The 23435-nt window shown below is 39.6% G+C and overlaps 1 protein-coding gene across 5 annotated transcripts; it reads left to right on the top strand.

Moving 5' to 3' along the window:
• Positions 1-227: 227 nt before the first annotated feature.
• On the top strand, positions 228-21757 carry kcnip1b (Kv channel interacting protein 1 b). 5 transcript variants are annotated; one of them, XM_073479742.1, is made up of 8 exons: positions 228-315; positions 18951-19075; positions 20108-20177; positions 20266-20336; positions 20462-20569; positions 20659-20763; positions 21122-21184; positions 21710-21757. In XM_073479742.1, exons 1-8 carry the CDS (start codon positions 228-230, stop codon positions 21755-21757), a joined length of 678 nt encoding a protein of 225 aa, XP_073335843.1. The 5 variants fall into 5 exon arrangements, with proteins under 5 accessions (XP_073335843.1, XP_073335845.1, XP_073335846.1 ...); XM_073479744.1 differs by lacking the exon at positions 228-315 and adding an exon at positions 13897-13912 and having other exon boundaries at positions 18957-19075; XM_073479745.1 differs by lacking the exon at positions 228-315 and adding an exon at positions 13903-13912 and having other exon boundaries at positions 18960-19075.
• Positions 21758-23435: the final 1678 nt, after the last annotated feature.

Genomic DNA, 23435 nt, shown 5'->3' with positions numbered 1-23435 from the left:
GTTTGTAAGATACAGCAGAAGCTTACTTTTGCTGGTGAATTATCATTTATCACCATTTTTACCTTAAAGAACCTAAAGATGTTCCATAACAAAAACGATTGAGGCAGATTCATCTTTGGATTGAGGACACCACAATATAGCTCCCTAAAGGACATTGTTGAGGGACTTGCAAGCTTGAGCTCTCTGGTGAAGACTCGGCCCCCGTCGGCCCCTGTCTCTACCTCAGGATGGCTGGCTGTACCAGCCGCTGCAGGCAGGGGGTGCTCAAATTAATCCAGTCCCTGCAGAGATTGGTCTCAGGAACCCTCACGAAAGGTACTGTGGTTTTTTACGCAAACGCAAATTATTATTATTATTACTATTGTACGTCTTTCACTCAAATGTGCACAATTCATGACTTTCTTCGTGTGTATTTGTTTGTTACAAAGTTGTTTTATGAGAGGGCTACACCCAACATTTAATGGATATAAAGATGTCTATCTGTGTGAGTGTTATAGTTATAGTATAGTATAGTTATAAAGAGCTCTACTTTTACAGCGGAATTATGTATCTAGCTTTCTTTTACCAAACAGATTTCAGCTGCAGTGTGATACAGTACTGCACACTTTATATTGTCAAATGGTCAAGGTCAAGATTCAGTTCCCACAACAGCCAAAGTGCAGTCTATTCATCAGCAGCCACGTGCGCTGTCACAGTGTCCTTGAGCAAAACGTTGAGCCTTTTCTTTGCAAGCGTAGGTCTGTGAGAGTTTCAGTTATATAAATACAACACAACCTCTTACTTGGTGATGCCGTACTGTTTAGATGTAACACAGCTTGGAAATGCAGTACAATTCTTGATGGTAATGCCAGCAATAGGCGCTGATAACTGAGTTTGAACTATTATTTTTTGAGCACTAGAAGAGTGTGATACACTGTAACTGGTGTTGTGTTGGTGGCTGCTATATTGAGCCATCAGGCCAGATGAGTCAAGTAAGGATAGAGGATTTGTAGCTTTTACATAGGCCAGTTGCACCCAACCCTGGGTTTGGTTAATGAGATGTTTCTGTTACACTAAATTATTCATAATAGTTCATTTTTTCCCAGTTTTCTCATCTCTTTTTCGTGTGAAATATTTCATATTTTAAAACGGCTTCATAGGAAAGAAATCTGAGAAGAAAAACTCACAATTCCACAATTAATGTACACACTGAAGGCCATTCAACTAAAAAGCAAGGAATGTCTGTGTGTCTGGATGTTATATGCATATCACGACAACTGTTTATCTCATCTACTTCACACTTGGCAGGTGTGTTGCTGAGGACCCAAGTAAGTGTAGTGTCGGAATTAGTGCAATTTGGACACTCAACACGTTCAGTAATAATACACGCTGAATAAACAGAGGACACCGCTCTGTGCAGCAGCGGGGCGTGGCTTCAGTGCTCTCGCTTCATAGATCTGCAGCTATCCCCCTCACATGAACTCATGCACAAGCAGACATATACAAAATGGACTTTAGCCTGTGGAGACGCTGTCAGCACGTTTTTTCTATTCTTCAGCGAGATTTTAAGTTTCTCTCCACAGTAGTATGCTAGCTAACGCTAGGCTAAAGGCCTAGAATGTTTACCGTTGCTTGGCAGCACCGTTAGCTGCTCCGGGATGCCTCTCTCATTGGTTGTCTTGGTCCTGCTCAGAGAGTACCAATGTAATCATCCAGATTTTGAATCATAAATATCAAATAGCAATATTATCAGGGGGCCCAGATGAGTCTGTGAGAGCTGAGGAGGTGACAAACTGGATCTGTAAACCCCTTACATTACCAGATCATCTGTGCCGAACAGCATGTTTTAGCGGGTCACATTAAGGAGCCAGATCATCAGAAACATCTGCTTTAGGCTAAAGACACCATAACTGCACATTATTTTGCATTCCTGCTATAAAACTAGCTAAAATTTGTCCTATTTCAAAAGTATTGGCAATTATCCTTTCATTTTGACATATTCATTTCCACCTAAATTTGATCTACTATCAGTACGCCTTGAGCTTCCCTACAAACATATTCTATTGGTCTAGGTGGAGAGATTGTAGTAATGGCTCATTTTGTTAGTAATGAACATTTAATTGTAGTAATTATTGAGTTTGCCTACCTTTTATGTGCCAGTGCATTAGGGCTTTTTAGGTTTTCCTGCATGATCTGTGTAAAAAAAAAACCTGAATGATGTATGCGTCATCCGTACGTCCCCCTTGGGCAACAGTTGCGATGCACTCTCCACCTCTTGTCACATTCGTCATCTTCGTGTTAAAAGCCCTGGATCTCTCTCTGCTCTCGACCTCCGTCAGCCTTTGGTTAAGTTACTTTTCACCTTAACAGGGAGGAACAAATGCTGAGTCACCAAGTCAGAGTGCTGCTGCAATTAGTCACGACTGATAAAACACACTGGGGCTGCTCTCACATTAAAAAAAGCCTCTGCTCTGATACAAATTTAAAAATAAAAACCTGCACCCAAATATGTCAATTGTGCAGGTGCAGGCAATGCTGCTTAACCAGCTGCTTATTTTCCAACTAGAAACATTTGGATGACTCTTTCTATGATGCTCTGAATTGTTTAAAAGCATAGCCACTGCCAGGAATTGAACAAAACCTAAAAGTTCATTCTTTTTTCTTCTTTTTTTCTAATATTAAAAAAAAGTAGCAGGTTAGCTGTAAGAACACAACTTAACAGTAGCTTGTTTCATTATCCTATTTTCTACAGTTTCTGTTAAAAGTATGAATATGCAATTGACAATAGCAACAAAATCAGTGTTCCCAAAAGCCAAAATCCATTCAATTTAGGCTACCTTTGTACAGATCACCTGACCAAACTCACACATGACTTATGTCTTGTTACCTGTATGTAGGATGTGGTTGTCCAGTAGAGCTGCCCAATGGACACTGCTAAAATCAATCTAACCTCAAAAGCATCTACAGTATATGCATATTTACAGTATGTGGCAGTCCTTTGATATGAAAACCTGCAGTACAACCCGCTGACGGTGAATCTATGTGTTATAAACCGGTGTCCTCGTCAGCTACTGAGCTATTCTCGAAATAATGTAGCCTACTTATGGCTCCATGGGTTGACAATCTGGGTCATGCACTGCAGCCACAGATCTTAAGTGTCTCAGAGACAATCCATCCTTTTATATAACAAAGAAATATGCAGTCATGCTTGGACTAATTGCCAAAGTTAAGTAACAATACAAAAAAAAACATACACTTAGATGTTGTCCTGTGTGGAGGTAGCAATCAAAGGAACAGTTCACCCCAAAATCAACAATACATATTTTCCCTCTTACCTGTAGTGCTACTCCATCGATCCATCTAGATTGTTTTGGGGTTAGTTGCCAAGTATTGAAGATATCAGCTACTGAGAGGTCTATATATGTTACTGCATCATTTCCATTAAGCAGTGGCTCTTTGGCAGAGGTGGAAAAAGTACTGAAAATCTGAGTTTTGCTGCAGCGCTTTGTGTTTTTTTGTGTTTGTCACGGTTTTCATTGGCCCCTTTGTGACTGGATAGCCTTTCTGGCTACAAAAATGCAGATGAAAGGTTTAGATATGAATTCAAATTGTACTCAGTACTCAATTATGATCTTAAAAGTAACTAAGTAGATCACATGGTGTCATGCATATCATGTAATTAGTTTCTTCCACCCCTGCTCTTTGGCACCAAAATCAACATTAAATCCAGAGCACAAATTTAGTAATCCAAGCACACAGATTATTATCTTGAGGGCAGAGATTTTCTTTTTTTTTGCTCCAGTCTCTGGGCTCCAAACTCTGTGTCCTCAAAGTTAGTTGGTGAAATGGCGTGTGATTTCTATGGAACATCGAGTCCCTTGTCTTTGGGCCTCCGTATATGTTGGCTGCTTCTCCCCAAATGTTTTTTTGTGCTTTGTTGACTGCGGCTCACGGCACTGCCCTTTTTGTTATTTAAGGTTAAGATGCTTGTGCACTGCGCAGTACAGAGGCCATGTCTTCATTCAGTTCCATTATTGAACGTCACTGAGTTTATTAAGTTCCTCTGGTCAAATTAATAAGTAATAAATGACCTAAAATATGGCTCACAGTGGGGTTTTTTTTAATTTATAGGTGTTACCCTAATGCATTATCACCTTTTACATACACATTTGACTAATACAATGCAGTTTAGTAGAAACCTCTAAAACTAGGGCATCAAAGAGGAAGCTGAATCAAAATGTTTCTGATACAGACTGTAAAATCTGAACATTAACAAAGACATTTGAGTATTTATTGTGAGGCAATTGTGTAAGATTGCTGTATACTGTATGTTTCTGTTAATGTCCATAAACCTTCAGTCCTAAACCTATATTCTTTCACCGTGGTTGTAGATTGAAACGTTTATTTCTGCACAATTTGCTCATCATCACGTCTCAGAGCATCATCCCCACTCTGCAGATGGTGCAGAGGACCTGCATGCTATCATATGCATGGAAGAAGACATGCAAACCTGCACACACATGCATGTTCATCTTCACACACGCAAGCATGTCAGGTAGACTGAAAAATCCCTCATGTTCAACACACACGTATCTTCAGTAGTTTGGCCTATTATGCATATTTGCCTGCACACACTTGGATATATATAGTGACACAAACTGTAAAACGCCACCTATTAACCTTTAAAGTGCTCTACTTACAACTGCAGCTGCATGTATATTCATTTTCAGACCTTTAAACGTTGCAAGAGTGTCAGAGTTGTGGAAACGGAGCTTGAGAAATGCCCCAGGCCCTAAACTGACTGGCTCTGCAGTTATTCTGAGGTCCCCAGTGGCTCCTGTATCTTAACTGTTTATACTTGTAAACTGAACTTTATGTTCTTGTTCTACATAGCTCTGCTTCTAAAAAGGGTTTAGCTTTCATCTGTAAGATGTAAGGTGAATGTAAAGTTAATGAGAGTTACTGTTTTCGTGACTATAAAAGCCTATAAAAGCAACTTTTTGTTGTTTAGCTGCTTTATCTCTTTATCATGCAGCTGAACAACACTATCAAGACAGTTTCCAGGCATACAAAGCTCCTAGTTTCAAGTCATTGATAAAGTGTCTGGCTTATAAATGGACAGGAGTACTTGAGTTGCGGGTGGGTGGGGGAACCTACAATCCCCTCCAATGTACGGACAGTGGCAGAAGAAGTGCTCAGATCTTTTACTTTAAGTAAAAATACCAAATTGTGATTGCGTAATATTGCAAAAGTATTTACGTGCATCAAAATGTACTTAAAGTACCAAAGATATTAGTACTCATCATGCAGAATAACCTATTTCAGAATCATATATATTATATTACTGGATTATAATTAATGATCACTAAGCACTTATGTTGTAACCAGTGAAGCTTATCTCAACTACTTCCTGTACTGCCGGGAGGCATTGTCTTAAATAACATATACAGTACATAATTTATAAGTTGGTTACATTTTGCGTTTATAAACGGAATCTGTAAAGTGATTGGTTAATAAAACTGTCAGATAAATATAGTGGAGTAAAAAGTACAAGGAAACATATATTTATCTATATATTAGATGGAAAGACTCAAGTAAAGTACAAGTATATACATTAAACCTGTACTTAAGTACAGCCCAAGAGCAAATGTACCACTTTGTATGGATTGGGGAAAAACTACTCAGAATCACCTGACTACCAGTTGGACTTTAGTGTACTGTACTTACATGTAAGACCTCATTATCATTATCATGTACTCCAACACTATACACATTAGCCAGCCATTCATAGTTAGCAGTAACAGCTATATGAGTCACTGAGCAACTAGCATCAACCTTATACGTCCTTGGTGTCGAGACTATTAAATCAAGTATTAACATTTCCGTAAGTGAAAGTCTGACAACACAAAGCTAGGTAGACTTACATTAAACAAACAGTAATACATCAGCTAAACATTGTATAGTGGCTAATCTTTGCTAATGTTAGCATACTTGAGGTAAATAGTGCTGTTTAACGAGTGCATGGTGTCTGTATGTGTCTGGAGGCTGTATGATTCTTCTTCACTTGTGCTACTGTTTAGATATAGTTTTGCTTGTAGTTAAATGCCGAAAAGATGTTTAGCATTTAGCTTTATGCCATAATTGTCATTTGTAGCCACTGTTCAGTTTAGAATTTAGCATTATCAACGGACTGTAAAGACACAACAGCGTTGACATTATGCCAAAGAAGTCTTTGTACTGTGTTGCAGAGATGTCTAATGAAGTTAGCATGCTAACTAGCTAACCACAGCCCATCTTGTCTCGTAATACTACTTTGTAGCGGCCAACAGTTCCCGAAGTTTAAGCTGGGAGATGTAAAAAGTAAACAAATTCAACTCACAAAATGTCAAGAAAGGAGTTAATTTTACACCTACTGTCATTACTAAACAGAAAAATACAGCCATACACATTCTGAATTCAAGTTTCTCTCTTCTGCAGAGCTAAGGCTAGCTTAATTGGCCCAGCAATTCATCGTTAAACCAGTTTAATTCAAACTTGTCGTTAACAAAATAAGACTTACCAAAATATTATTGGTTTGTCTTTCCACAATCACCTGTGTTTTAGTCAAATAAATCCTCAATTGACCAAGTATGATGTGAAAATATTCAAGCTCTACACGTGTACATGTCCTGGTCAGTGCGGCTCAGGGGCTGTGTTCAGTCCCAGTCTGGTTTCCAGCCAGCAGACTCCTGTCAGCTAATAAGGCCACTTAGCTCCACGGCTAACTGAGCTACTTGCTAACGGCAGCTAGTTGCTACAGCCAAATCAAAGAGTAGCAGGTCCAGTATAGAGAGCAGCAGTGAGCGGGTAAGCTGCCCCCTATAGTTTTGTTGCTACCTTTCAATTCTGTCCATTTCTGACAAACAATCTTGTCGACCATGAAAGTATTTTGACTTTTTGCTTTTACTATGATATACACGTTATTGTGTTTACACCACACAGACTCAGGTCCTGCTGGAAACGGTGTAGTGTGAAGACAGCAAACCAAACATCCTGCCCTGTGCTGCACTTGTCCCTTGCCATTACAAGTCACATGTGCCCTCTGAGTGCGTAACCTTGCAGCAAGACTCACTTCATCCCACACTGCGGAGACTGACTCAAATCTACAGCCTGCGTGTACTTCCACCACACTTCTACTATGACTGACACATATTGTCGAATTATCCAACATCACCCTTCATTTGTACACTGTTCTCCCCAAAAACCCATTCTCCTCTGTCTCCTTTCACTCCCTCTCTCTCTCTTGGTCTGTGGCTGTAGAGGCAGTGGATTGGAGCTGACAGTGTGTGTCTCTGCTTTTAATTTTTTACATCACCTCACTACGCACTTTTATGTAACTGTCTTCGTCTAGATTTATTTTTATCTTCTGCCTCCACTGTGTCTTTCATTCTCCACGTTAATTCTCTCCGGCCTCATTGTTTTAGTATCTGAAACTTGCATGCAAAATACACTTTTGACAAAGGAGTATCGAGCGCAGAGAATAGCATTGTGACGATGAAGTGATGTGTGGTGTTGTTGGGAGGTGCTGTGCGTTCAGCTTACACGCTCTCATGTTGTTGTTCATCTGTTCACTTTAGCTCCCTTTGTATTTAGTCATGAGCATGAGGAGCTTGATGCAGTGGTGACCCGAGGTGCTGACTGTGTCGGGGAACACTGTACTCTGCTGCCACCTGTTGTTCAAAGAGTGACACCACAACATAACGCACAAGGAATGTGTGCTGTCAGATAACAAAGTCAAAGACACAGCCATATATACACAAACGTGGCAAATAAAGCACACAGTATAATCACTTTCATATAGTATGTGAGTAAAAGTATTTAACGTCTGTGTATTTCTGACTCTGCTGTTTTGTGTCTACGGTTACTTGTGTGTGTTTGCTCGGTCAGAAGTTGGCTCCTCTTCGCGTTGTGCTCTAAATGTAATCCATCTCATCAAATAGAGCCAGTGGCATATTTTTCCGCTGAATATCTGTCTATATCTATTCGAGGGCACTGCTCCGTACAGTACGAGCACTATGAGCACTTAAATATGAATAAATAAATATTTAATTTAACTGAATTTCCCCATTTTTGACATGCTTTTATATTCATTTTAAAGACAGGAAATCTATGCTGTTGTTATTATGCAGTTCTTATTCTTAAAATGAATTGAAAAAATCTGGATTTTCAAAAAAACTTCTTACTGATATTGGTAGAGGGTTTTAATAAATATTCGTTGCAATATACATTTTAAATAACTAAAATATGGGGGGTACATTTTCCTATTGCTCAATTTCTAATTAAGAATTCATTTTCCATTACTCACCTAATTGATTAACTTGTCTGACCAGTCAAACAGGCCTCAAGCAGTTACATTTATAACAATATTAAACATAGAAAAGCAGATAAGTAAACCAATCAATTACTATAACTACATTTTCACTGTACACATTTGAATTGTGTGACGACTCATTCATCATGTAAGCTTTTTCCCTTTGTCAAATCCATGTTCGTCATCTCTTAAAGCACAACTAGTCTGAATGTGAAGTGTGCAGGAGACAGAGGGAATGTTGAAGTGGAGAGCAGAGCAGTAGAGACAAAATAATTCAATAATGGCAGCTGTTGCATAACGAGGGAACCTCTCATCTGGTCTGAAACTGCCACAACAGAGATTGCGGTTTGCCCACAGATTATCACAGAACAAACAGATTTTCCTATCTCTTCCAAATTAAATCTGTTTAGTCTTGAAAAAAATATCTGTTAAATTGATTTTTAGCAGATTTTACAATGGATTCAGTCTGATAATGGGCTTAACGTGAGTAGAACATGAAGCGGTTAACAGATAATGAAGCCATTAGTAAGTCAGACTGCGGTGCAGTGTCCTTGGTCCTTGTCAGTCGGTGATTTGTTCATCTTAACTGGGGGGATGGCCCAATGGGAGCACTGTTCTTGTACTGGATATGGACATTAAGCACTCTAATGATGCTTATGTTTCAATACACACCGTAGGTTTGATGGTATATTTAGCAAGAATTATGTAACTGTAAACGCTGAGCGCAGTGCAGTCAGTGCAGGTTAATGTCCTCGGTCATTTTACCTGCTTCACTCCCAGGCTGCACCAAACATCTATAGTAACTGACTAACTGCGATTTGTAGTCACGTGATTCCTTAAACATTTCGTCACGAGATGGCTTGGTCTGAGGGTGTGTTTTCAGCGTTACAGTCGTAACTGTATGATCACAGAAATATACAGGAATACTACAGGCAGCAGTGTGTCTCTATGTTCCTCTCGCTCATGTTCCTGCATGTCACTTTGATTATAAAGCTGACAATGTACAGTATTTAGGCTACAATTTAGAATAGAATAGAGTGTTTATAATATTTACTTTTAATTTATTATAGATCTAAGACAAAACTTACAGAGGGAAGAGAAAAAGGAGCAATAATGCAACACACCCACAAAACAACATATGTTACCGTCCCCAAAACAACATGACTGTTGCTGAGTACCGGTTACGAGTGTACCGGTTTGGTTGAGTTTAGGCAAGAGTACACCCAATCCATGTATCTACTGTACAGTATATGAGTGTTGTAGTACTATGAGCGGGGCCCTGCTAACCTGTGTTACAGTAATGAAATTAGAAGTTTTTAAACCTTTTGAACTTATTTATGAATTACAAATAAATGGCAATGCCTCCACTTAGCAGGAATATATACATAGTACTGTACTTTAAAATTCAAAACACACCTCAGTGAAATGCAAATACCCTAATGAAATGTACTGTTTATATCACACACAGTTTTTAACTGTAAATGATGAATTTGGTTAAATGAGAAATGGTTTTAAACGAGTAAAAACATAAAAACAGACACTAAAGACTTACCAAAACGCTTGGAAGTGTTTTCCTTTTCAATGTAAACCTTTCTCAAAAGATTTCACTTAGCACATACAATCAACCTCTATCAACTGGTGTTTTAATTTCAGTCCTGAGTTTTGACCTTTTAATCTCATTTACCAATTCACAAGCTAATAACAGCCATTTACTTCTCATACTGACTTCATGTGAGCTTTAAACTAGCTGATAACATTAACACATACTTACAACACACAGTAACATTAGCAGCTACTACATTGAAATAAGGGCTAATTCCACTCATTCTGAAGAAGCAGTACAAATATACACACACATCAAGTATTTACCTTATGCACGCTTCCTTATGTCCGTAACTCGTCGGTGAACTCTGCATCCACCACAGTGTTAGACTTAAAAAGTCTCCAGCAGCTTTACACCAGCTTGTCTGTGTATCTTCTCGTTAGCCCTTGGCTTCAATTTCAGGGGTCATCATGACATCCCGCCCCTCTACCTTTCCCACAACCAATGCAATTCACAAAAATAGAAGATGGACAACTTAACCTCTGAGATTAGGTTGTGAGTTAACCACGTTACTCTTCTGTGCACCGTAAACAAACCTGTTTGAATGACAATTAACTTTATTAACACAATGACAACTGCTTGTAGCTCTTTTATATTTTTATTTTTCTTATTAACACATTTTAACACAATATTTATTCTCTATTTTTGAACACATTTATCTTATTTATTTCTTAACATACTTATTTGTCTATATATGTATATATATATATATAAACACATATATATATATATACATATATATACACACACACACACACACACACACATATATATGTATATATATATATATATATATACATATATATACATATATACATATATTAGAGGTTTCTACGCTAAAACCACTTGGTTAGATTTAGGAAAACATTGTGGTTTGGGTAAAAATAACTACATTACTTATGCTTCTTCAGTCACGAACTGACCTGCATTACATCCGTAACTGCAGTTATGTTACGTAAGATGTCGTCCCTTTCTTATGTTAGCAGGTTAAAATAACTCACTGCTGACTTCACATGGCACACAAACAGAGGTATCCTGGATTACAGTCTTGTGCTTGTTTGATCCAACCTTCTGACCTCCTCCCTATTCAGACTTTCTCATTATTTACATAATACTACTCCAAATTAGATAGGGACATGGGTGCATATAAGCATGTGTGTGGATAAGCAATCAAAGTCAAATGAAATGTGTTGCATTTTTTGTGGGGAAAAATATTCACAAAACACCAAATGCAAGTTCAGATATGTCACGGAATAAACAATCAAGTGAAACATTAAAATATCCCAATATCCCTAATTACTTTGGAGTAGTGTACCTTGCCTGACTTCCTCCTTTACCACTGTAATAATTCCTATGGCCACTAGAGGTCACCACCTAACAATAAAATGTCAAATATGGGTCTTAATAAGTTCCTTTTACAGTTGACCTATATCTTCGTTTTCCTGATGAGGACGGGCTGCAGTAACAAATGTGTTGACTTCTTCAGCACCACAGACAGCACCGTGGATATATCAGTACACAGTTAGGCTACTGATATTTCAGAGCCATGGTCGGGACCCTCTGCCTCTGCACTCTCTCTCTCTGATTAGTGGATGGAGAGGGGGGATGGCAGGTGTAGTGTCTGAGTGTTTCTTATACCTTCTGAGCTCTGAGTGACAGGACAGGATGGGACAGGATCAAATGCTTTCCTTTAAGTATATTTGGGAAGGAGACAATGTAGAGGTCTCATGTTCAGGATAACAACACATTAGTTCTGTAGTGTGCTTCAGAGAATAGCTAAAGGAAGAGGCCCACACCAAGGACTGAGGAATTCAGAGGTTCAGTGTATACATTTCCATCTAAGGATAGGAAGAGGTTTAGGGTTGATTTCATGTACACATTTCCATTTACGTATATAGAGATTAACATCAACATAGTCACGCACACACCTCCATGTACACATATTCCCTTGAGAGAGAGATGTTATGCAGACCCATCCTTTTCTAATAGGATAGATGGGCCCTTAGTTCCCCAAAAAGGAAACAATTAGAGAAACAGGCGGACCTGAGCGAAGAGACTCTAAAAAGACACACACACCAGAGAACGGGGGTGATTTTGGTTGATCTCCTAAGACTGATGGTCAGAGAGGAGTTCTGATAGAGCAGAGGGCAAAGTATTTTGGGCATCACTTTGCCAAGATTTGAGAATACCAGGGAGTGCACACTCTGGTTCGGACGCTGGCTTGAAATCTGTTTCAATAAAGATTGCTCTGTCAAATCCACCCAGCCTTGTCTCCGAAGAATCTCTTATCAACATACTACACGCCGACACCTTTCGAGGACGACAGCCCATACACTTCACAGGTTAACAAGGGGGATGCATTTTGGTAATATTGCCAACAAGTGAGACAGCATCCCCCTTTCACCCCCCATAAATCATTTGCTGGAGCTTATCACAGTGCAGGGTGACATGTCCTAGAGAGAAAGTTCCAGACATCTGTCATGGGGATTACAACGGTTTACTCATAGTAATCTGAACACTTAATTCTCCATCTGCAAGTGTTTGAATGTGTGTCAGGAGGCTTCAAATTGGGGGAGTGGAGGGGAAATATTGTTTGTGATATCACTGAGAATTTTTATGTTTTGCTTCTTGGTCTGAGAATGTGTATTTGATTTGTAAAATAGAGGTAAATTTCTTGTATGACAACATTTATATGGAGGGATTTGGGATGCAAAAAGGGAAAGGACTTTAGCAAAAGGTAGGACAGTTAGCGTGAGATATGTGTACATAAGAATTATGCATGACTTTATGTTTAATTAATCAGTGCATGTTAAAGTGTTATCTAGCTTGTATCAGCTCAGCACTGCCCTCTGCAAGCCACATGTACACACACAACTTAATTTTCCTACACCAGCTATCTTAGTCCTGAGCAGTGCTCTGCTAGTCAAACAGCATAGAGAAACACATGGCAGACACAAGGCAAGTTTCCAAGGGTTACGTAACTATGACATAATAAATATTCAATTCATGAATTTCTGTATTGATGCCACCGGACACCTTTCACACACACGGCTTCTGCTCTTTTTACAGCTGTAAAAAAGAGGAAGTGGAACGCAACTTTCAAGAAACAAGAAACGGCGTTGAAAAAAATGGCAGACCATGAATTTTTTAAACCAAGAGAGGTTTTTCTGAAGCCCACACACACATACACACAAAGAAAGAGTGATGCAGGGAGAGCATTTACATTTCTGGTCTGCAGCCAGTGGAATATTTAAAAAGACATTCACATTTTCTGCTTCACTCCACCCCTTTACAGTGTACTGTATTACTCTCATAAATCAAAGCAATCGCTCTTAAAATGTCCTTTCTTTGATTAACTCATTTAGATCTTCAGCTGAGTTCGCAAAGAATCACTGTCAGATAACATATCCGGTCTTAAATCAGACTGAATCTGTCTCAGACTCATTAGACGCCTTTTACCACAGTGAATGACATTGTTTAAGAGGGTGAAGCACTTATAATATAATTAACATTTACTTCTGCTTCCAACAAAGCTGTTTGAGTTTTAATGCCAAGCACTTTTACAGACATAAACATTACTCACACCGACTGCTTTCCTTTCCCCTATGCACACAGTCTCATTTTCGTAAATCGAAGTCGCTCCATGAATATTAATTGATACCATTTAACACTTTAACTTGCTTGTTTAGACCACAGTAAGAAAGAAAAAATCATTCTCTGGCGCCCTTCACATTAGAACAAGAGGGAGAGGGTCACAGCTAACATATATATACAGGCTAATTATGGGAAAAAACGTGGCAGGGAGCAGAGCGCTAATTTGAAGTGGTATTGAACTGAAGTCATCGTTAGCATTTGTGTTGAGTGTGTGTGTGTGTGTGTGTGTGTCAGGGTAGTAAAAACAGAGATAAGTAATGACAGTCTCATGACCTTCACCTGTTACCATTCATTTGTCAGTGGTGTTATTACTGAGCACAGCATTGGTTACCACCAGCACTCCACAATAACATGAAGGCATGAGGAGGCAGGGAGCTAGAAAGAGGGGGGAAAGCTGACAGATGAGTGGAGTGAGGCACAGAGCGGAGGGAGTGGCGCAGAAAGGCAGGAGCAGCTTGTGAGTGTGTTTGGAGAAAGAGATCAGAAATCCACGAGAATCAGCTCAAAGAGGAGAGTCGTCCCTCAGTGACAAAACCAACCAGAGGAACTAACGGGGGCAAAGCCCCTTTAAGATCCGGAGCTGTGGAGGCAGATAAAGACAGAACGACAGGCTGACAAGATCGTGAAATAAATAGAGGAGTATTATTCTCTGGGTTGTTTGACCAGGCTGGTTTCCACGGTGACAACATGGGTGCAGTGGTGGGCACTTTGACCATGCAAACCAAGCAGAGGAGACCGTCCAGAGGTACGTCAACAGTAGTCAGAGAAAGATGGAGAGGAGACAAAAGAGCAACAGAAGTGAGAGAGGGAACAACGAGAAAGAAAACATTCAGATACAATTTCGGACCAGCTGTAGTTTATGATACATGTTTTTTTTTATGTTATTTGCTATATGTTGCAGACCTGCACGTTAACATTTCTATATGTGCCAGATTTCCTAGGAGTGACTATAAATTATTGAACAAGGAAGTCAGTCAGAAAACAGCAAAAATGGATCAGCTAATGCATGTAACCAGATGTTACCTACATGCGACCAAATGGCATATACATGTAAAGTACATTAACCAAAAGCACTGACGTTATTTTTTATATACAAGTGTTGTATATATATATTTTTTTTCATAAAAATGTATAAATATTAATTCAAAGAATAAGCAGCAATACAAAGTGCGAGGAATAACCAATATATTGTGGTCATGATGGACAGATTACAGCATACCCTGTGGTAGTGTGTCCTTGAAAATAACCAGAGAGCAAAATCACTGCCCCTGACTCTATTATTATATGTGTGGGTGTGTGTGTGTTGTGCACGTGTGGGTGTCCGTTCAATGAGTCAGTGTGTGAGTGAGTGAGTGAGTGAGTGAGTGAGTGAGTGAGTGAAAGGGGGGGGGGGGGGGGGGGGGGGGGGGCAGAGGAGCGAAGGTTCAGAGGGGAGCATGTGAATTAACACGCAGCTCACATATCATACCTCTCCCTGGCCTTATGCTTGAGATCCTCGTTGTCATGGAGACTGGGTTGTAGGGGCATAGGAGGAGAGTGTGAACAATTCTCAGCCAGGATGAATGATGAATTTATAGCAGCATGAAATAGAGATAAAATAAGTGAAGTGGCAAACAAAGGAATTGCCCTCTGACGTAGGACGTAATACCCCACGAGACAAGGGTGATGCTCGGTATCTGTTTTTACGGAGATGAGATGGGATCGTCCGTCCCTGCTTTGATAAAAGCCTTTGAACAAAAAGGAAAAAAAACACTGAGGTCACCTTTTTTTAGGTCCATTAAAGTTTGTCCTGTGTTGTCAACCGTGCACAGGTATATGAGATGAGATAAGGTGGATAAGGCTTTATTGATCCCCAGGAGGGAAAGTGAGTGTCACAGCAGCATAGGAGACAGAGCAGAGATTAAGGTCAAGGCAGGATCCAAAAAAGATAAGCTAGAGTTACATACAATACTATATCTTAGACCACTGAGCAGACGGCAAATGTGCTTTATAAACAGACCAAATCTTTTTTCATCAGTATGGTGGATACGTCTACGGTGTCACAACCCAAGTCTGGAAAAATTGCACAAACCAAAGTCGCTGAACAAACAAAAGATTTGAAGCGACAGCTGCTATCGTTCCATGACACGAATGTAGAAAATATAGTGTTAAATAAAATAGAAAGTGGTTGCTGTCATTCTCGAATAACCCCTCTGTTTCTTTGGAAATGAAAGGAATAGTTTTGTCACCATTGGTCAGAGCAAGGCTAGCTTGCTAGTTTCCCCCTGTTTCTAGTCTTTACGCTAAGCTATGCTACCCCTGGCAGCCAATTAGCTTAGCTTAGTACAAATAATAAAAGCAGGGTCAGGCAGTTAGCTTGGCTTTTTCCACACATAAGATCTGCTCCAAAGCTCACTTACCGTATAAAAATCGACATGTTGTGGTTTTACGGGGGGGTTATGAGTCTGTCTTGGCTGGGCTGCAGTTACTTCCTGGAGTTTTGTCATCACCATGAGGCTGCAAGGCAACAAGCAGGGACTTCAGGATGTTACTGGATAAAACAAACAAGATAAAAGCTTTTATTGATGAGCCTCAGAGGTGCTGGGAGGTGGATTTAGTTGCCTTTGGAGAGAACAAGGCTAGCTGTTCCCCCGTTTCCAGTCTGTATGCTAAGCTAAGCTAAGCAGCTGCTGGATGTGGTGTTATATTTACTACACAAACATGAGAGCGGCATCAATCTTCTCATCTAACTCTCAGCAAAAAAAGGCGGATACTGTAACTGTATATCTCAAAATATCAAAGTTAAAGCAAAAATGAATCCAACCTGTTGTGAGCAATCAAAGCTACATTTGGACCCTTTAGCACCTCAGACCTCAGTCTGTGTGTGTCTGTATGACAGAGCTGCTGTTTGTCTATGCAATCACCATCTTATCTCCATCACTTCATCACATAACATCCCCCTCCCAGCGCATGAAGATAAATGTTTACATCAAGACTCCTGCCTTGTATATAAGCATCAAGACGATAGAGAGCCTGCAGTATTTCTTCTGCAGACTTCTAAGCATAAATCCATCACTGGTAATCAGATCATGTTGTCATCTGGTAATATTCTTATTCTCAATAAGTGTTTTAAACCCCCAGGTGGTTCAAAGGTAGTCGTTACTAGAAAACCTCAAATTCAAAATCAATATGTCTGGTTCCTCATCACGCTTCTGAGATCAATAGCTTAGTGTTTGTCTTTCCATCCCATTTATAGCATACACAAACATATTGTGTATGCTGCCATATGTTGTTCTCTCCCCTAAAATGTATTCTTCACACTCCGCCATCTCCCTCCTCCTGTCTTCCCGATGTCTCACCCCTCCTCTAATCAACACCTCCGCCTGTTTCCTCTTCTCGCCCTCATTTCATTTCATCTGTTTCTGATCGCACATTGCATTTTCAGTGAGGCAAATGCACCCAGGCAGTAAGAATACATGCATACAAGTGCAGCAAAGCAACACCTTTGTTGTTTTTGCTGTCATGCGAGGGGCTTTTGCACAAATTGTGTTTGACACCTTTTTCTTTTTGATCAGTTGATCCAGTATACGCACCACTGTTCATGTTCGTCCTGGCTGTCTATCCCCATGACAACAAGAGTCAGGGAGATCGCAACAGGAAGGTGGAGGGAAAGCTGCACATAAGTACACGCTGTACTGTATGTTCAGCTGATATCAGTAAATATTCTAAATATACCACACTGGTTCAGCATTGAATAGAAGAAACAAAAACCGTGAGAAGATAGAGCCAAAAAGGGGGATAATCTGTGAAATGGGGGCAGGAAATCTGTCTCAAAATGTGCTAATCTCACAAAAATGTCTTACACCAGCAGGCACATTATCTCTCTGGGTTATTCTAATAGCTTTCTGTGGATGTAGAAGATCTTTTTCAAATTAGTTTTTTTCAATTTCATGCTATCTCGATATTAGCATAAACCTAATAGAGTACTCATAAATGCTGTATGTAACCTACATACTGTAAGCCTTGACTTTGATCTCAACAATCACATGTAAGCACGCGTGAACGGCTGCAAGTTTAGACCATTTTGCATGAATTGAAAGTGAGATCAAAAAAATAGCAAACTGGATCCAAATGAGGATGATTTAAAGATAAAAGCAGAAGCAATTATTCTCGTACAAATAAGACACAAAAGCAGCTAATTAGGGCTTACTTTTCATATTACCGTCACACACAGTTGATGCCTCTGGGAAATGCTGAAAAAATCCGATGACCAACCGGATATTTGATATAAATTTCAAATTAAAACTGCCTCTGGCAGGTGATGCATGACATTAGATACGGTTTCAGTGTTGAGGATTAATCTTGACACCGCTGCTTAATGGGATGAAATGAATGAGTCATCAGCACCCTCCCCAAAAGCAGGAGTATTATATCCATTTTAATCTTCTTTTCTTAAAGGCTGACTGAGCCAATTGATGCTGACACAGCTGGAGCACAATGCTTGTTCGGACTCACACGTGTGTATACATGTGAACATTTGTCAAGTCATGGCTTGCTGGTCAGCTTTGTGGCGGGATTTAATATATTAAAATAATTAATTAAAGGATATAGCATGTAAAATCATTTGGTCTCTGTAAAACCAAAACGTATTGCTTAGATCTCAGGGACCAGTTGGGATTTGATTTAATGAAGTTTGATTGACGAGAACAGGCATGGAGTTTGGTCTAATTTTCACTAAATCTCATACGAGAGACGCACCAGCTCTATACACAAGGCTGTAAATGTGTGTGATCGGCCTACTTTAGGTTTCTGCCGCTGCCAGAATTCAATAAAGACTTCCAGAGAGCTCTTTATATGGCTGTTTTCTCTTGGATGTTTGCTCATGTTCGAGAACTCGCCGGTGTGTGTATTGTGTCCACTGCCTGATGTCAGGATGTTAGTCTTGCCCTGGAGCTGGAGACAGTCGTGGTGACAAACACTTGCCCGCAGCAGAACCAAAATGCTTCACATCATTAAGCACCATCCATCTCCACAGCACACGATACCGTGCTCCATGTTGCCATTAATAAAATCCCTCAAACCCTGAGGGGAGAGTACATGTGGCTCTTCTATAATCCATCTTTTTTATCTCCTATTACCTCTATGTGAGCCTCTCGCTGTCCTATCATTCTGCTGCTTCGTGAGCGCTCTTTCTGCTGTCTAATCAAATTTTTGATGTTTCTTGTCGACTTCACATTCTCACACTTTGCTGACTTGTCTCTTTGCTGTGTGTTACAGTTTTCATATTTCCAAAGAATGGTAAGAGCACATGTCGGACAGAAATTGTAGAGGTCGTTACCTGATAATGGATACATTTCTTCCTGTCTCTCTTCTTCTTCCCTCTAGATAAAGCAGATGACGAGCTGGAGATGACGATGGTGTGCCACAGGCCAGAGGGCCTCGATCAACTGGAAGCCCAAACTAACTTCACCAAACAGGAGCTACAGATTCTCTATCGTGGTTTCAAGAATGTAATCACCCACTTTCTGATTGTCTCATTAGAATACTTTGGTACACAGGGCGTGCATTTCTGATTCTTCAGATTTGGATCAGCCTAATTCCAAAAAAAACATTTACCCATTTACTCCTAATGGTATCCAGCCATGCGGAGGATTTCTATTTGAACAAGGCTAAGAGTCTACAGCTAAATGCAAGCAGATCTATGAGGCTGTACTTAAAGCCAGCAGTGCTGTGAATGCTAACGCAAGCTTTTGTTACTCCGATCTGGTCGTGACAATGCTAACATGTATACAATGACAGTGCTAGCACGCTGATGTTTAGCTGGTATAGACTAATGTTAACCATCATCACCATATTAGTTCACTTTGTTAGCATGCTACCATTTTGCTAGCACAAAAATCTAAGAACAGCTGAGATGTTGTTAGTTTTGCCCATAGGCTATGTTGTTAAAAACTCATGTACTGGAAATATTAAAACTTTGACTGCAGGCAGCGCTAGATGGAAGTTAGGTCATGATATTATTATATTAATATTATTAATCTCTGGGGATCATGAATATCTGTACAAGACACAATCAATAATTGTTGAGATATTTCAATCTGAAGCAAAGAAAAACCCTAAGAGCAGAACAGAATACAAGATGATTTCATGTTTCATATCTGACATACAAACTTAACATGTTATAACAAGAAACCTTTCTTGCTGTAACAATAATATCTATCATATTATAATGCGAGTGTTTATTAAGTAATAACTTATATTGTTACAATGTGAAACTAATGATTGAATGAGGAAATGCTGTGCGGAGAATTATAAATTGAGGAATATGTATATAGTATAATAGTGACATAATATATTGTATATATACATATTGCTGCCAAAAAAGAATATTTCTCGTTATACTCTGGGGACAAGTGACATATATGAGTAGGGTCACATGACTGTGACTACATGGTTTTGGTGAATTCTTCCAGCAAACAGGAAATAAAGCATTGACGTTGTTGAGTAGATTAACCCTAATTCATTTATTTTTTGTTACACAGGAATGTCCAAGTGGTATGGTGAACGAGGAGACATTCAAACACATTTATGCACAGTTCTTCCCTCACGGAGGTAAAATGCTTTGTTTTCACATCTCTTTCAATGCTCTGTGAGGCTTATTGATAGCAGGAGACCTTACTGGTGTATTTTTGTGTTGCAGATGCAAGCATGTATGCACATTATCTTTTCAATGCATTTGACACTACAAACAATGGCTCCATCAAGTTTAAGGTAAAAACAAAAAGAAAAGTCCTCCATTGTAATTGCATTTTATGTAAATTATTACTCATACATTTACTTCCATGTGCCACGAGACTTTTAGAATCTGAGTTTGTCTTCTGTCTCATTGCTGCCAGGACTTTGTCACGGGTTTGTCCATACTGCTGCGAGGAACGCTGAGAGAAAAGCTCGAGTGGACGTTTCACCTTTATGACATTAACAGAGATGGCTACATAAACAGAGAGGTGAGACCGGGCCGTCACAACATATACAGTGTTTTGTGTGTCATCTAAAGGCCACGTCTCGTCACAGTGTGAAACTTCTCTTCTCTCAGGAAATGACTGAGATTGTGAGAGCCATTTATGACATGATGGGCAAGTACACCTACCCTGCACTAAAAGGAGACGTCCCCCAGCAGCACGTGGACGCCTTTTTTCAGGTTCATTTCTAATACATGGGATTAACATAAACGAAAGTCAAAAGTCAAATGTTTTAAGAGTGAGGGGTGATTTTAAAGCCATTGTGTTTACACAGCATGAGGGAAAACATCCTGACACTTAATGTCTCTCATTGCACCCCAACAGCTTCCAGGATGAACCTCTGTGGTTTTACTGAGGCTCTTTGCATATATTACAAGTTTTGGATAAGGCTTATTAAGTTTAATACTAGCGAGTCCCCGGGGTGCAGAACTTATAAATAGTATAGTTATATACTATATTATATAATGTGAACACAATGCTACAGCAATGACTTTCTATTTGATACTGATTCACATTATTTTGTCGCTTTTTTCACAGAAAATGGACAAAAACAAGGATGGAGTGGTGACTTTAGAGGAGTTTGTTATAGCCTGTCAGGAGGTATGTATTGTCCTACATCTGAGTTGTCTATTCCCAAATGAAACTATAAGAAATTATAATAAATATATATTAACCACAGTCAACCATATGTTGTTTCAAGTGCATTTTGGCACTTTAAACAAACAGTGCATGTAGATATAAACTGTATTTAGATTTACAACATGTGAAATCAAATCAGAATGGGATACATGAATACACAAATGTCCAAAGTCCAAATGAGGCCATACACATGCAGAGAAAACAGACTTAAACACCATAAATAAATGTAAACCTAAAGTGTAGAAACATCAACATGTCCTTTTGAAACAGTGTTGAAATACTTGGAAGTCACGTCCTGTTTAATGTGGAACAGAGTTATTAAAAGCTTCTTTTTTCTATGCAAAATGATGAAACTTCTGACTTCATGCAGCTTGTGCAGCAGGGCTGACTATACATTACTATACACACACTACACTATACAGGGTACAGCACATTACTTGTTAATTGCATCATTGTTCCCTGATTACTCATCCTCTCTCTCTGCAGGATGAAACCATGATGAGATCCATGCAGCTGTTTGAGAACGTGATGTAGGACAAGAGGAGATGATGGAGACAAAAGACATGGAAAATGAGAGGGCTTGGTGTGAGTGCGTGTGTGTGGATGCATATGTGCAATACGTCCGATCTCTCCTACTCTTCCCATCTGTATCCAGCTGTGGTTCTGGATAGAATGCCCCACGGTGACTTGAATGAAGGGATTGGACTGGAATGCTTTACACTCTCCTGCAGAGATTTCTCCACACGACACAAAGTGACTGATGTGACAGACTTGGACACATCACTCTTCAGTCCTGTCTCGAAGATTGGCCTGTTAAAGATAAAGTGCTCCCGACCAGCAAAGAGCTCCTGTTCAACCAGCGGAACTTTTTTTTTTTTTGTCCAAAATAAATGCATGCTTTTGCAGAGGTTTTGATTTAACTCCAGATATTTGCTATGGGAATTTGGCCATAAGGACTTCTGTATTTATCTCATGCATCTAGTGGTTGACGATATGGAATAATTCAAATGTCAGGTGTTGGTTTCACTGTTGCAGTGACCCCTGTACTTCTGTGTGGACCTGGCTGTCGCTTGCCTGCTGAGTCTGTCTTGTTAAGAGTCTGTCTAAAGCTTTCAGTAGAAAGTCAAACGTGGGTCTTGTATGGTGCGTGTGTCTGTCTTTCTGTCTATTTTGGAACTTAAGTTTTAGTGGAAACAAAGAAGAATTGAATCCTTTTTTGAATATTTTCACATGCTGCTTTGCTTCTTGTGGTCAAATTGGTGTGTCGTCAACAAGTATTGTGGGAAAATGTGCATAAATTTGGGATTTCGTGATGAAGGGCCCGCAAAAACAAATTTGTTGATTAGTCAGAAAGAGGTTTGTGATCATCAAACCAATATCTTTATTCGCACAGGTGAAATCAGAGATGGGGAAAAAAACGCTGACAGTAAAATATTTGTATGGTGCAACCTTCCTGGTGGGAGGTGCGGGGCCAGTCTAATGAAATCCGGGTATGAGAAAGATCATCTTGCAGGGAAAAACCACTGAATGTCAGCTTTGGAATGTGATGTTTTCATGACACGGAGGACAGCTCCATCTGTACAAGTCAACATTTGGCGCTGCTTCCTCCGCCCAAACCAGATCTGTGATGTCACACTGACGTGCAGGTACAGACATCACAGGGCAAATCCTGCGGATGGTTTCCTGTGAGTCGGGGTGCGTTGGAAAGCATCCCTGCAATAGAAAACTTTCTAGGATGTAGTAGTTTAAGCACTAAAATATTCATCACCGTTCTTTTTGCTGTCTGTGGAGCAGCGTCTTTACTGTCAGGTGCATCAGCGTGACATCACAGCCTCTGGTCCCTGAAATCTTGGTTTGGAACAGAGTTGTTAGATCTCCAAAAACAGAAAATTAATTTTAAGCCATAAGAATAAATATGTAAATTCTTAAATTGAGTGGTGTATTACTTTTATTTTAGGGGTGTGTGTACGTGTGTGTCTGTCTATGGGTAAGAAAGTGTGTAATTTAACAATAAATCAAAGTAAAAACCTAAATAAATGAGTCCGGAAGCATAAGAAATGAAGTTGACTCCACACAGGGTGCCACTGTGGTTTGATGTGTATGAAAATTATGAGAATATTATGCCGTGGCCTTCGCGATCCCCAGATCCCAATCCATCTGTCTCAGTTTTTTTTTTTGTTTTTTTTCACCCTCACTTTAATTTAGCCTTCAA

Source organism: Pagrus major, chromosome 13 (assembly GCF_040436345.1).
Source record: "Pagrus major chromosome 13, Pma_NU_1.0".
NCBI classification, from domain to species: domain Eukaryota; kingdom Metazoa; phylum Chordata; class Actinopteri; order Spariformes; family Sparidae; genus Pagrus; species Pagrus major.
Note: the sequence above shows the minus strand (reverse complement) of the source record. Positions and strands in the feature narration are given on the sequence as shown.